Source organism: Passer domesticus, chromosome 5 (genome assembly GCF_036417665.1).
Source record: "Passer domesticus isolate bPasDom1 chromosome 5, bPasDom1.hap1, whole genome shotgun sequence".
NCBI lineage: Eukaryota > Metazoa > Chordata > Aves > Passeriformes > Passeridae > Passer > Passer domesticus.
Window position 1 is genome coordinate 1,362,806 of NC_087478.1, and position 15,368 is coordinate 1,378,173.

Consider the following 15,368-nt stretch of genomic DNA (forward strand, 5'->3'; position numbering starts at 1 on the left):
CTGCTCCTGGATCCCTGGAAGTTCCAAGGCCAGGCTGGACAGGGCTTGGAACATCCTAGGACAGTGGAAGGTTTCCTGCTCATGGAAATGGGGTTGGAATGTTTAAGGTCCCTTCCAACCCAACCATTCTGGGATTCTATGATTCATGGGGGTCTGAGGACACTTTATTACTGAAGGTGCCCAAATCTCATTGTTTTAAGGCAGGATGTGCTGAAATATCCTAAAAATCTTCCATCAGGATGCAGCTCCCACTTTCAGCAGTGCAAAAATTCCTTCTGATTTCCTTGGGAGCTGCACAGACTCTGAAAGGACTTTTTATATCCTGTTGTCTTCTCTGATGAGAAGAAAGACTTTTCAAAGTGCCGCCTTTACATGGGTTGGTCTGTTGGCATTGATGTTCCAGACAGGCCCAGCTTTGCAAAACTTTCCCTTTATTTTCCTCTGCAAGATCCTAAACTTCTCTATGAAAGTCAGCCACATCAGGATCCAGGAACATTTATGATTTTTATAATGGGTGTGAGACCCTTTTATTATGGGTCTCTGTGTAAGCAAAGAATGTGACAGCATTTGAAGGTATTTTGCTGTGGTTTCAGATCTAACAGCAGCTATGGCAAATTCACATTTTTCTGTTAAAAAAGAAAAAAAAATATAGGAAAAATGAAAAAAATCCCAACACTTGATGGATTAAATAGTGCATTGACTGCCTAGAGCATTGGAAGTCTGGGTGGGATAAAAATGCACATCTGGCACACAGAAAATATTGAAATCAGAGGAATTACTTGAAATGTAGAATTTGGCCCCTCAGTCCTCACTTTTCACTGTCACATTCTGATTCCAAGGCAAAGCAGTGGTAAATAATGTACAGAACAGGGAAATGTGGAGCCTGTGTCAGCTAACACAGGTGCCTGAGCTCCTGCAAGCTCTTGAGTTCTTGCAGAAGAAGTGATGAGCAGAAGTGGCTGCAGGGAGAAATCTCAAAGGGTTCAAATCAAGCAGAAGTGTCAGTCAAGTAGCCTGACAATGCCTGGAAATCAGCTCTGAATTCTCCAGGAAGAGCGTGAGGGGAAAATGATGCCATTTGTTTGTGATTCTGTTACAATGAATCAACAGATCCCTTGCAAAATATTCCTGATGAAAATGTTCATGATGGGTGTGCACAACCAGAGGCTGTGAGGAGAGAGGGGATCTGGGTCTGGATTTGCTGCTGAAATTTGGAAGTGGTTTGGTCAAGCTCAGATGGATCTGACATATCCATAAAGTCAAGTCCTGGGAGAACATGGAAGTGAAATATCTCAGGTTTTGGTGCTGAAAAGGAGGTTTTGGTAAAGAAAGAGTTGTTATGGGGTGGTTAAGTGTTTGGTAAAAACAGCAAGTGTAAACAAAAGATATAAAGTCTGAATGAATTAAAAATCATCTAGAAACTGAAACAGGTCTCCTAACAGAGAGGAATAACCCATTATTCCTCTGTTTTCCTTTCTTGCTGAGAAATCCAGCTTTCAGCGCTGTTTGATTGTTGTTGGGTTTTGGTGAGTTATTTTTGGGGGCGGAGGGAGGAATTTCCATGGAAATTGGATAGAAATCAGCTGTTCATTGTCTTTTTTGCTGTAAGAATGAGGGACTTTTGCAGGGAATGAGTCACCTCTGGAATGAAAAATTGCAAGTTTTAATTATTTTCAAATTATTACTTTTTTCCAGTCGTACCAAGGAGAAACAGAACCTAAATCCTTCTCCCAGTCAGAAAAAAGCAATTAGGCTGCTATAGAAAAATAGATGATATGGAATGACCTGTTGGGGGTCTGAATAAAACTCCTGAGCCAGGTGGCCTCAAGGATTATGTGGGATTTATGCTCTTTTTGGGAATTGTTCTGTGGACAAGGAGCAAGCTGGTTCTGAGGGTTACTGGTGATCTGGTCTCTGCTTCTTCTCGAGTCTCATCTATGCAGGCAGAGATGGGAATTGCTCAGAAATTCCTGCAGTGTAATGTCAGTCCTCATTGGAGGTTACAAGCATTTCCCTGTGAGTGGAAAGGTGCTCACACCCACAGTGAGTCTGGAAGCTGGAGTCTAACAGCACAGAATTCCCACTGTGCAGTCCATTTGCCCCACAAATTGTGTGTCAAAAATACCAGATTACACCCATGGAACAAAATGCCAGGTCTGGAAAGCTGGAATTCTGTGCCATCACACATCTGCTCATGTTGGCTTCAGATCCAGAAGGATCCATTCCTTTCTCCCTTAAAGGACTATTGGGCAGCAGAACAACAAATTCCTTGTAGGATTGGCCCAGAGCATCTGTGTTTTTCTTTCCTCCACCGTGCAAATATGGGTATTGTGGTGTTAAATACAGCCTGGGATGGTGGGAATACTCTGCTGCTTTGGCACTGAGAAGCTCCATTGAAGAAGGGCAGAAAATTGGGTTCCTTGACCCTCCTTCCCTCCCTGGGATGATGCCTAAAAGATCAGGACTAATTTGTGTCAGGGCAGAATTTCTACTAATTATATTTTTTGTAATGTAGATTTTTTTTTTCTCCTTCTTCTTTATTATTTTTTTTCTCTCTCTCCTTCTCCCACTACTTTCTGCTTCTTCCATTTTCTCTTTTTCCTAATGCTCCCCTAAAGCAAAATAAGATGAACTTATGGTAAACCACAGTTTTTATTGTCTACACTGAGATTTGTGCTATTCCAGGTGACTTTTTTTTTTTTTGGTCTGGACTGAGAGAGGTTAAATAAGGGGTAGAGCTGTCTTTCATCTTCACACAGGTGCTTGAAGTGCTGCCTGATCGAGGTCACTTTTAGGACCAGTCCAGCCCCCTGTGTGTCCAAAAATTGAGCAGAACCCTGAGGAAGAGTGTGAAGATGGACCAGTTCCATTCTCCCAGCTTCCAGTAGGGCGGGTGTTGTAAGGAATAGTTCTGAGGGAATTTTTAAAAAAGTCTTTGGGATTTGCCTCCATGTTTCATGAGAGGCAGCTGAGGTGTGTGAGCATCCTTTGGAGCATGGAGGTGGCTGCTGTCTCCTGGGAAGGTGGAACTGCTCCCTTCCTTTCTTTTCTCCGTGCTTTGGGGTGGATGATGCTTTTATGAGCCCCAGGAACATAAAAGAGACCTGCTGGCCCAGAGAGGAGGAAAGCAAGGGGGAAAGAGTGACTTCGGGGCTGTTTGGAAGGAAAGTGGGAGGGCAGGAGTGTGCTTTTAATTAATTGTTTCCATCACTCATGTTTCTGAGAGCACCTGCAAAACAGAGGAACTGAACTGGATTCACAGCTGGATCTTTTCAAGATTGAAAAGCCCTTGACTATTTCATGGCTTTGTATGAAGGGTAAACCCTACACTGAGCTATTTGACAGCAGGACCTGGCTGTTGTTATCACCTCTTGTCCTCCTTCTACTTTAAATTTACATTTTTATTTAAAGCTATTTTCTCTCCTCCCAGTAGATGGAAAACCTGGAGTTATCTCCAAGGTTATCACGGGCTGTCTCTTCCCAAGGTCTGTAGCACAGGTAATTTGGGGAAAGTCAAGCAGCAGGGAGAATGTGAAGGCAGCTCAGAGCAGGCAACAAACACATTTAAGTGGGAGGAGAGTCCAATAACCATGAGATGGAGCTTTGCCTTTGAACAAATAAAGAAGGCTCCCTCTTAAGTCAAATCTTTTTGCTCTTTCAGAAATAGCAAAACCATATCAGCCCTGGGAGAAAGGGACAGCCCAGGCTGTGGTTGATGCTCCAGGTGTGAGGAGGACACAAGGAGAAGGAAGAGCTACAGATAACTTCTCTCCTATCAGCACTTGAGTGAAATTCATTGCTGATGCCTCTGCTTGGATCTAGACTTGGGGCAGTGAAGTCTGGCCTGCCACAGACCTGTAAGCCAGCAGCTCCCCCCTGTCTGGGTGACATGGCAGGTGAATAATCTCTTTCAAACACTTGCTTTTATTCGTGGGGGTTGAAGCTTCCTTTTGAAACATCAAATGCCACAGTGGAATTATGGGTGGTGTACACAGGAGGAATCATCTTTTCTGTCGCTGCTCAATTCCTCAGAACGGGGTGGGAAAAAAAAAAAAAAGGAGGCTCCCAGGAGCTGTTCAGCTATTGTGGAGGCTTGATAAAACCATCCCTGCTTCTTGTTGGTTTTTATATTCTTTTAACACTCTGTAATAAAGGGAGAGGATTTCCAGGGGCTGTTTCTGGCTAAGGCTCTGCTGGGGATGACTGTGCTCTTCCTGCTTTTTCCCCCTCTCCTCTGGTGTGGTTCTTGCATTCAAGTCTCCTTATTTTTTAATTTTTTTCCCCCTAAGAAGAGATTTTTTTTTTTCTTCTGCAGAGATAAACATGATGACTATTTCATGAGCATGGAAAAGCTCAGAAGCACTTGCAAAGCCCCAGCTCTTGTTTGGTTTGTCCTTTAGACAAACAAGGGACAGTTCATAACTATCCATGGAGGAGAGATTTGTTTGATTCCATCAGCGGCATTGCAGGGAGCTATAGTGGATTTGGGCTTTATTTGTCTTTTTTTTATTTTATTTTTTTTAAAGTGGAAATATATAAGGGAGAATTATTGGTTTCATTCTCCCAGAACTGTTACATTAAACTTCTCTTCCACAGGTGTAACTCTTTTCTGATTCACTTGACGACCTCTCATCTTTAAGGGAAATTATTTCCCTCCACCACAGTATAAATTACATGTCAGACTGTTTTTAGGCAGTTTCAGGCTGGTTAGCTCAGAGACAGCACTGCAAAAAGGAGGCAAATTGGGTTTTATTGGGGGACAACTTCCTTTCTCTCCCAAGCTGGCTGTTGTGTATCATAATGGAATTTCCGACGCGGAGTCGATCGTGTGTGGTTTGACAGGCCTGGGCAAATGGAATATCCCAACAGGATCCACAGCAGCTTTTCTGTATTATTTTCTCTTATTTACCTATTTATTCTATTTCTGAAGTGGAAGTGGCTCTTACTCAATAGAAAAACCCACACTGTGATGTGTGATAATGGAGAATTTATTCCTGTTGGGCGTAGGAAGGAGCCCCAGTGCACAACAACATCCCAGTCACTCGTGTGCTGCATGAGAAATTTCCAGAAATACTTCTCCATCTCCCTTTTTTCAGCTCATTTCCCTTTGTGTGAGGCTGGAATAACCCTGGAAGAGAGTTTACTCTGGATCTGACTCACACATTGCTCTTGGGAGCAGAGGAGACGACACAAGAGCATTTTGTCGTCTTTTTTGTTTGTTTGTTTTTTGTTGTTGTTTTTTTTTGTTTTGTTTTGGTTTTTTTGTTTTTGTTTTTGGGTTTTTTTTTGTTTTGTTTTTTTTTTTTTTTGTTTGTTTGTTTTTTTTTGTTTCACTTGAATAACACAGCTGAGATCCAGAGCCAGGACTTGGCCACCAGGAGATGGGATGGGCAGAGGAGGGTGGCAGAGAATAGGAGGTCACTTGTCCATACCTTGCCACTGTAGATTCAAGGCTAAGAGAGCAGAAAAATGGGCACACGTTGGTCATGGATGTGGATTTTGGAGTGGAAAACAGCCCTCTGCCCATTTCCACCACGTGGTTTCCTTCAAGGGGAAAGCAGGAAAAATCCTAAAACTGATCTGCCATGTCCTTAGGTCTCTTTCTGCCCAGTCTGGGTTCAGCTAAAAAGAGTGTCTTTGGGTCTTCTTTTTTAATTTCCCAGTGCTGACAACGCAGGTGTCCATGAAGACTTGAAAAATCCATCAATTCTGGGATAAGTGCTGAAAACTAGATGTAGACAGGGTTCAGATTCCAGCCCCTGGGCACAAACCTGTTAAAAGCTTGAAAATTAAATACTTCAGGGGGATAAGGAACTTACAGCTTTTAGGTAAATGCAGTTTTCAAATAATAATTTATGTCTGTGCTTTTAGTCCTGTGTATTTTATCCTTTTGGTTGTTTCCTGTCCCTCTGTTCATCAGGGTCTTACTGGGGATGGAATGAAACCTGAGCTCAAAGGCAGACAGAAAACTGGAGGTAGAATGTTACTCGCCCCTGTTTTACAACTGACTGAATTTGGGAATTCATCTGTGTGACTGTGGGACACAAAATATTTCCTCTGAGTGCCTGAATCTCCATTTCTCACCAGCTGACAAAAATCAAGCAAAACCTGTATTTTCCACCTGGGAGGCCGGAAGGTTTCCAATAAAGTCTGTGGTGTAGGGAAATGAGGGATGCAGAATCTTCCAGGGCTGGGTGTAGGAGCCAGTTAACAACACACTGGGCAGGCTGTTCTGATTTCAGGGTTTTCTCTGTGCCATTGCCACCAGATTTCTCAGAATCCTTGGCCAAATCCCTTGACCTGGTGTTTAAGTCCATTTTTTTAGAAAATGAGGTAGTTCTGATAACATGCATGTGGCAAAGAGGGAACCTTGAGCCCTCCAGGATGCAACAGGAAATCCATACTGAAGGCATGGCTTTCTAACATTGACTAACATAATTTTGGGGGTTTTTTGCTTGGTTTTGCCTGTTTTTTCTTTTTTTCTTCATGAATGTGCTGGTCTAACTTTGCAGATGTAACCTCAACCCTGTAGCCGTGCATGTTCTCTGAGAAAAGCTGGAGTGATTATGCATGAACATTAATTAATCCCCAGCATGGTGGAGCAGGTTGGGTGGCAGGGTACTGAGGGACAGCTATTCTCTTCCACTGCTTGCCTTCTGCATGAAACTGTAGAAAAAAAACCCCAGCACTTAGAATTTTGTGTATTTTTTTTTTGCCTGTTCCCAGGAATTCCTATTTAGATGGAGGTTTTCTCAGTCAGGGACCACTTCCAGCAGCGTGCAGTGCCTGGCACAAAGGGACCCTGCTCTTGGTGGTGACCTCCAAACGTTGCCATAATAATAATAATAGTCTGTGGCTTTTGGCACATCACCTATTAATCACAGCAGCTGTCAGGCAAAGCATTAGATGGGAATGGCTCCCTGCAAGAAAAAACAAATACAACAACACCCTGTGGCTTGTGGAGCTCGAATCCACGCTCTGGAGGGTGCCAGGGAAGGAAGGAAGGGCTAAGCCGTGACATTTCACTCTGATTTGTTAACCTTGGCTGCTGCTCAGTGTGCAGCCCAGGGGGTCCCCAGGGACATCCAGCATTTGAAATATTTACAGTGAGCACAAGCTGCAGGGAAGGTGCGCAGAGGCACCAGGGACAGAGCTTGCCATGGGGAAGAGGCATTCCTGGCATGGTTTATGTGCTGCTCTTGTATTTAAGGCCTGTAGAGGATTTTTCTCCACTGAATTTTGTTTTGTACAAAGAACTTTTTTGCTTCAGGTCCACGAGGTGATCCCTGCTGGAAAAAGCAGGGAGCTTTATCAGGCTCTTCCCTCAATCCCATGAAATTTGGTGGTTTGATGCCACGGACCACTTGTTTCTGTGCTCTGCCGTAGGCAAAAAAGCAGGTAAATGTGTTCAAAATTCACCCTCCAGAGGCATTCCCTGAAAATTGCTCCCCATGTTTATGCTTGAAAAATTCCCTGGTGCTACACTGGTCCATCTGCAGAAAGCAAACTGGTCCATTAGAACATCTGCAGAGAGCAAACCCAAACAAATGAGATTACTGTCAATTTGTGCTTATTTGAATTACTGGATAAGTCCTAGTCATGGATCAGGGCTAAACATGTACAAATAATTGATTTTAGGTTCAGTGGCTCAAAGCAAAAACACAGGGAAAATCTTCTGGTTGACCTAAACTACTCTTTTTTCCCAGTTTTCTGTTAAAATGAAGGCATTTAAAAAGCAGCAAGAGAATGCAATGCTTTAACACAGAGAATCATTAAATATGAAGCTTTGTGAAATATTTTCCTCCTCAGTTTGATACTTTCAAACTTTTGTCATTAAAAAAATCTACTAAAAATTCCTTCAAAATGAACTATCAACATCTTTAATGCTGCAGTTTTACAAAGAAACTTCTCAAAATTTCCAAGCTATTAAGAAATATTTTGCTGTGGGTAATGCTTGCCCTGTGTTGATTGATGACAAGTCAACATCTCTGTCCAGTTTTAACTCAGGCCCCAATGTCAGAGGTGCTGTTTAAGGAGTGAGCATGAAAATTTTTAACTGAGGATTTTGACACTTCCTGCTTGAGGAATTTTTTTTTGTAGAGGCCAAAGGCATTATGGAGTTTTTATCAGCTGGGTTAAATTTGCACTGTGAATTCTTGGGGGAATTGGGGTGAGCTTGGACTGGAAGTTGATTTGAACCCTCTAACCAAGACCTGCTGTTCTGGAGTTGAACCAGAGCTGAATTTCAACCTTTTCTTCTTGGACTCCTCAGAAATGACACCATTACAAACACGAAAACTGCTATGGAAGATTTGGCATCCCACAGGCTCCAGGCAGGAAAGAGCAAACTGTGCTTGGACCAGACCAGTGGGAATAACCCAAACCAAGATCCCCTGTGCCCAGTGCTGAGGACTGAGCTGTTCTGCTCCTCCAGGTGCCACCTCCATGAGCACAGTGTGTCCCTGTGTCCTCCACCACCTCTGGACTTTTTCCACCGTGCCTGCCTCCACCCTGGTTTGTCCCCTACAGGCAGCAAGGCCACCTGAAGGCTTTTGGGGCAGCTTTGCAAACCACCAAGGGCTCAGCTTGCTGGTTGAGGAGGCCGTGAAGCTGCTTGGGTTGAGGTTTTCCAGGAGGAGAGGTGAGAATGAGGATGGTGGCAGAGGTGAGTGTGCCTGGAGCATCCCTGGCACCCCATCCCTGCCTCGGGGCAGGGCATCAGGGCACTTTGGCTGCAGCTCAGGAAGCCCCACGGAACAAGCAAACATGGAACAAACCATGGAACAAACAATTCTCCTGTTCCCTGCCTCTGGGAATGCGTGGCCCCACCCATCCCAGCGCAGGTACTCTGGGAAGGGAGTGCAGACCCCAGCAGAGTTTATTGGTAAATGCTACCACTGATTAAAACAGGCTTGAGCTGCTGTAGGAACAAGAGGTTGCCATGGAAACAGTCTCTTGATGTGTCCAGGTTTTTGAAACCACTTTTCCCTCCTCTCCCACCCTCAACGCTTCTTTTCTGCTGTTGTTTTGTGGGAGATTTGCTCTCCCAGGGTGAGGTGGTGCAGGTGGGCTCTGGGCACCAGGAAGGTGCCAAGAGGAGCTGCTCATCCCAGGGAAGGGCTGGGAGGGTGGGAGACCCTCTCTGCTTGAAGGGACCCTGCAAAGTGGGGTGTGGATGGACCCTGGAGGGTCACAGTGTTGTGGGAGCAGGGGAGAATATCCCAAGGAAACCTTCCTGCCATCAGAGCTGGGATGCTCTGAGCCTCTGAAGGGCTCTACCCCACCGGGGTGTTCATCTCAGTGGTGACTCTCCTCCATCCCCTCACCCCTTTTGGAATGGTGGCAGTGATGGGAAGCCACCTTTGGAACAATGGAAAATCAAGCTAGTGCCACGAGGAATGGTTCTGAGAGGCAAAAGAGCACCCCCTCCTCCTTTCATCCTTCCCACCCCTGGGAGAGGAACTTTCATTCCTCTCAAGTGGGTGAAAAGCAGCCCCTCCCCTGTGCTGGTGTCATTATGCAGCTGTGGTGAAGGGCCATTGAGGGCCCCTGCAAAGCTCTGAGGAGAATTTTCCTCAGAGATCATGCAGCCCTCCTTTCAGATGTGGAATTTTTTATTTTTACCAACCTTCTGCTTTGTTTTTGCATTTTCTTCTAAAACACAGGAGCTTCTGCATAAACATAAGCTCCTCCCTGTGTGTTGCTGCTTTTGTCCCTTCCCTGGCAACTCCCCTGGCTCTTTCCAAGTCCATCCTAAGCTCCTCAAATCCTGCATGAAACTCCTCTCTGCAGGAGCTATTGAGGATATGATACTATAATGTTTTATATTAATTTACTGTATTGTATGAAGGAGTTATTTCAGTGTTTTACTGCATCCAGAGCAGGTCTGGGAAACCCTGAAACTGGGGTGGCTTTTCTGTCATGTCCTAAAAGTTCCAAAGCTCCCTGGAGGGTGGAGCCAGTTGGGGGTCGGGCTCTGCTCCCAGGGAATAAGGGACAGAACAAGAGGAAACGACCTCAAGTTGTGCCAGGGGAGATTTAGATTTGATTAATTTTGTCACTGAAGGGGTTGTTGAGCCCTGGAAGTGCTGGAATTTCCATTCCTGGATGGATTTAAAGTCCATGTGGGTGTGGCACTTGGGGACATGGGTCAGTGGTGGCCTTGGCAGTGCTGGGGGAACATGGGGCTCGATGCTCTTGGAGGGCTTTTCCAACCTAAATGATGGCAGGGGTTATGAAATCCAAGGTAACCTTCCATGGCCTTGCTAAAATATATGGAAAATCTGTTAATTTTTTTCAGTATTGCATCATTGTCCAGACTTCCTCAGCAGGAAGGAAGCTAATGCCACTGCAGTCCTTATTTGTGGTTTATTTTATGTATTTATGGTAAAATCCTCAAGTAACACAGGCCCAACCTAAGTGACCTGCCAGGACTCCCTTGGGCTTCCTAGAATCACGGAAAGGTTTGGAAGGGACTTTAAAGACCATCAAGTTCCAACTCCCTGCCATGGGCAAGGGTTCCACCAGAACCTTCTACAGGCCCTGCTGGGCTATTTCTACATCCAGGTTTGTGCCTCCCTTGGATCTGAGCTGCTCTCCAAAGGTGTCTTCTGCCTCTCACTGCCTGATGCAGCAGCAGTGACTGGTTTTTACTGAATAACCTTAAATTTATGTGATGTGAATCCAGGCCTGAACGCTCCCTGTGATTGCAGAAGAGTTAATTTGGAAACTTCTATGTCATTTGTCTGTGTAATTCCCCAAACTTGGTCTGCACTGACTTATTTTAAATGACAAAATGGGAATTTTTGGACAAAAATCTCCTAATGCTTTGCTTGCCCAGCAAGACCTGATGATAAGTGGGGAGCACCCAGCAGCCAAAATAGGAGAAGAAACCTCCAAAAAGCCCAGCACTTGTGCTCCAAGCTTGTAGGAACTTCTGTACATCCCCGTGTTGTGTGTTATTTCTCGCATTTTCAAATTTCAAGCCCTCCCTCAAAGCTTGGACAGTTTCTCACTTTCATGACATCTTAAAAGGGACCAGAGAGGCCCTGGAGTCCTTCTGCAGGAACGTCTCAATCAAAGGTGCCATGAAAGGGCTTTAATTTCAAAAGCTCTGTATTACACCTCGATCAGGAAGGACGTGGTAATGGTGGAATTGCTGAGCTCAGGAGGTTAAAGAATGAAGGGGAATTCACAGTTCACATCTGTGACACACAGAGCCAGGATGAGAGAGCCTCCATCCTCCTCAGAGCAGCTATCAAAGGCATTTCCCTGTTCCCGTGGTTTTGGGAGGTTTTTAATTACTCTGATGTTCATTAAGAGTCACTTACAGCCAAAGAAGTGGATTCTTAAATTCGAAGATTTTTTTTTTATCTCCCAGAGATAACGGATGAGCAGCGAATCAACCCCAGCGAGGCAAGGAGGATGCAGTGAGCTCAGAGCTGCTCTGAAGCCAGATCAAATATCAGTTCACATAGCAGCCCCTGCCTCCATCTGCACCAGGATGATGACAGGAGAATTGCTTTGAAACCCTCCGAAGAAAAGCATCCAAGACAGTGGTCTCCTGGGAAAACCTCTCCTTTCCAGGCATTCTGTTCCCTGGCAGCTCTGATGCCAGAGGTGGCAGGTGGTGAACCTGTTGTGTAGGGAGGGGCAAGGGAATTGGAGAAGGGGGATTAGGCAGGTGTTTAGCAAGGCAAGCAGCAGCCATTCAGCACTGGAATTCCTGGCTTCACCTCCCGGCCACCTGGAGGAACCTGGACTCCGGTGTCATGGCAGATAATTGGGGAAAAACTGAAAAAACGAGTGGCTGGGGCCACACAGGTGAAATGCCCAGCAGAACTTGTGTGGGAGGAGTGGAGGAGAGGTCAGGTGTGTAACCTGGCTGAGCTACAGCCACACGAGCATATTTCCTTGGAGCAAAATGTCCTTGGGGGAATGGGTTTGGGATGGTGTTCGTAACAGGGGCACGGCTTTGTCCCAGTGTGTGGAGCTGCCCTCGTTGTCTTGCTGGCAGTTCATGATCTTCCTGCTGGCACATCAGAGCCTGGCTTGGCTGGGGAATGTTGCATAAGCCTCACTGGGGACCTGGAGAGCAGATTAATTCCTTGAGCATCTTCCTTCTTGCCGCTGGGGAAGTCTGCTGCTCCGCCGAGATCCAGCTGGGCAGGGCTGAAACCTCCCCCAGACAGGCAAGGCATGGCAGAAAAAAGATTTCTCTTCTTCTCCAGCCCAACTGGATTTTTGAGGGAAACCTTTTCTTGTGGCAGCTTGCAGTGTCCAGCTGCAGAAGGGATCTCTCTCCAGATACCACAGTGATGATGATGATGGTGAGGGTGAGACAGTCAAGTTAAGGCAAAGACAGAGTGGGAAAAAGTCCTTCTCCCTCCCCCAGGCAGAGCTCAGACTGGGAAAATGCTTTGGATGCGGTGGCCTGTAATTATGTAATTCTTCCTCGTTATCTTTTCTAATTGTTCTCAGTGCTGTTTCCTAAACTGATTGGAAACAATGGCAGATGGGGGTGAAGTGGGAGGCAGACGTGAGCATGGCAGGCTGCCAGCGTAGTACAGTGCTCTCCAGAAAGGGAGAGAGGAGAGGAAAAACAGGAAAAAAAAAAAAATATCCGCGGTGGAGACTTGGATGCCAGGACCTGAATGGAGGGGACACCTGAACCACTGCCAGGCTGGGAGGTGCTGCCTGGGGATGTCTCATCCAGACTCATGCATATGCAATTTTCTGGGTTACATTCAAGAAATTCCAAGCCTTCCCCCATCCCTGGCACACCTCTGCTCCCCCAGAGCTTTGCTCTTTTCCTTTTTCTCCAGTACTCAGTGATGCACTCTGAGCCCTCACTGGGAGGGGTTTTGCCAGGACAATCTGTGGTTTTCTCCCTCTGGCATTGAGTTGTTTGTTTGCTTGTCTATGGAAGAAATAAAATTTTAAAAAGAGGGGGATTAGGCTTGTTGCATTTGGGGGTGAGTGCAGGGCAGAAGGGAGGGGTATGGGGGGAGGTATTGCAGTGGCATTTCCTCATATTTGGCACAAATTTCAGGGGAACCACGGGGTGCAGCTCCCCAGGAGCTCATTTTGGTCACGTTGACTCATTTTCTCTGCTGCTTGTCCCCCACTGCCCTCTCCTTGTGTGGGTGAGGGGTTTTTTTTGCAGGGATCCCAGGGGTGTTTGGGGATCCAGCAGAGCTCTCCTCTCACTGCCAATCCTCTTTGGCAGCACAGTGGGAAGGGGGAGCTCACTCTGCTGCTGCAATTTTTGCGTGGAGCAGGCCAGAACAAGCTGGGGTGCAATTCTGAGCACCAGTTTCCTGTGGCAGGGGAGAAGACAGATGGCTGTGGGGTGATGGGGCATCCCACAGTGGCACCACCACCCCTGCAGGGTAGATCTGGGTAGATCTTTACTGCAACTCCTCCTTTCCTTTCTCAAGAACATTGCTTCAGCACCTGTTGAAGCCATTTGTATATCTGACCCATCTTGCATCCCTAGTGCTACTCATTTAGACTTTTTTGGGTTTTTTTAGTGCTTTTACAGCATATCTGATGTATCTCGCTTATGGGATGGGAGGTGCCCCTACAGCAAACAAACCCTTTTTGTCCTGATGGGATCAGGATCAGCTCTGGAGGAGGCTCTGAGCCACCCCATGATGATTTTACCTGGATGATTTACCTGGATGATTTACCTGGTGCTGATTTACCTTCCCCATCCCAGTCTGTGTGTTTAATTCCTGCCTCAGCCCCCATGTCCTGACAGCGCTGGGAGCTGGGCAAGTTGCTGAGGGGGGGAAAACAGAATTTATCAGAGCTGCCCTCTCCTCCTCCAAAGCCAGAGCTGCTCTGCTGTTTTTCCATCACTGCTGACATCTCTGTGTGCCTGCAGGCTGCTGCTGCCAGCACTGTCCCAGCTGGCCCAGCCTCTCTGGCTTCTCTGCACAGCTCTCCAGGATGGAGAGGGGAAATTCTGCCTGAGGTTTGTGCTTGGTGATGGATTGCAGGTTTCCTCACTGCTGTGGGGTCGGGGAGGTGGGGCTGAAAGGAGCAGGAGCTGCAGGTGGAGTGGTTCAGCTCAGGCTTGTGTTGGGATTTGAGGGGTTGAGCTCCAGCCAGCCCTGGGCAGGAATGCAAGAGAAAGAAGCAGCAGGGAATGGCAAAGAGGTGAATCCCAGCTCCCAGCACAGCTCCCTGGGTGATACCAACCAGGTGGCATCCTGTGGGTCTGGGCAGCAGATTTGGCTTTGCATCAACCCGGGCAGGGCAGCTTTTGTCAAAGGCTGCAGAAGTTCTCTTTGCTGTCTCCTGAGTGTGTCCTGGGCTTGCTCAGTGCTGACAGGCACACAAGCGGGTGGGTGGCAGATATTTTCCCCAGCAGTGCTTCTTTTTGGCTGCATAAATACATGAACTTCTTCCTTTTGCTCAGTAGGATTTTGCCTTGGAAGTTCCCATGATGATACAGCACAGGGAAAAAAAAACCCAGTTCCTTCTATCAGTTTTGTATTTGGACATTTTAATTCCATTTTTTTTCCTGTGGGATTGTCCTTTTCCTTGCGTTATGAGGCAGAAAGAACAAAAGATCCCTCTATCATTTTCTAATATACCTTTATCATCCCTCTTCACATTCATCTCCCCTCCGAAATGCGCAGTCTGAGAGCTCCTGCTAATCCCTCTTCACGAGCAAAGGTTTGCCATGACCTTGGCCAGCCTTGTCACAGCTCCCTGGGCTGTATTTAGGGCAGATCAGAGCCTTTTGGGATGGGTGCCAGTCCCCTGTGCAGTGGCACATCCGTGGAACTTGGGGCAGGATGTGCCATCTCAGACAGACAGGGGAGACTCACCAAGTCTGGATTGCAGAGAAGCATCCGCAAGGAAGTTACTGGTGGATGTTCTACCAGAAAATGTGATGCTGAGGGAGATTTTTTTCCCACACCACTCCCTCAGGTGTGAAATAAAAAATACCTGGCACTGGGATGTAGGGGCTGGTGTTGGGATGAGGACTTTGGGAGGAGCAGGTGTGGATGGGGAGGAAATATCAGTTCCTTCCCAGGTGCAAACCTTCCCTCTGCAAGAGGGAAATCATCCTCTCTCCTACCCCAGGATTTATTTATTTATTAATTTTTGTGTGTGAGGTGTGTATTTACATCACTTTCACCACACATTTGCATTACTTTCTTTCTTTCTTTTTGTAGAACACAATCCCTAGACTGTCTGTCAGGAAATACAATCACAGCAACTCGTGTTACTTCAGTGTGGTTCACACTATTGTTTTTCTTCTATTATTAGTATTTTTCTTTTTTTCCCCCCTTTCTCTTCCTTTCTTTCCTGGAGTAGAACAAATACAGTGAAGCTGGCAGAAAATTGGCAAG

The 15,368-nt window shown here is 46.3% G+C and overlaps 1 protein-coding gene across 4 annotated transcripts in view; it reads left to right on the forward strand.

The window, feature by feature from the left end:
* Window positions 1-15,368, forward strand: part of PLXNA4 (plexin A4) — a 451,266-nt gene that overhangs the window by 87,046 nt on the left and 348,852 nt on the right. The window contains exon 4 of one of the 4 annotated variants that reach the window (XM_064421670.1): window positions 2,760-2,923. The exons of the other annotated variants lie outside the window; for them this stretch is intronic. Coding sequence (XP_064277740.1) covers window positions 2,760-2,795 — 36 coding nt within the window. The 3' untranslated portion in view covers window positions 2,796-2,923. Of the gene's footprint in view, window positions 1-2,759; window positions 2,924-15,368 lie in introns of those variants that run through there. 4 annotated transcript variants of the gene reach the window in all.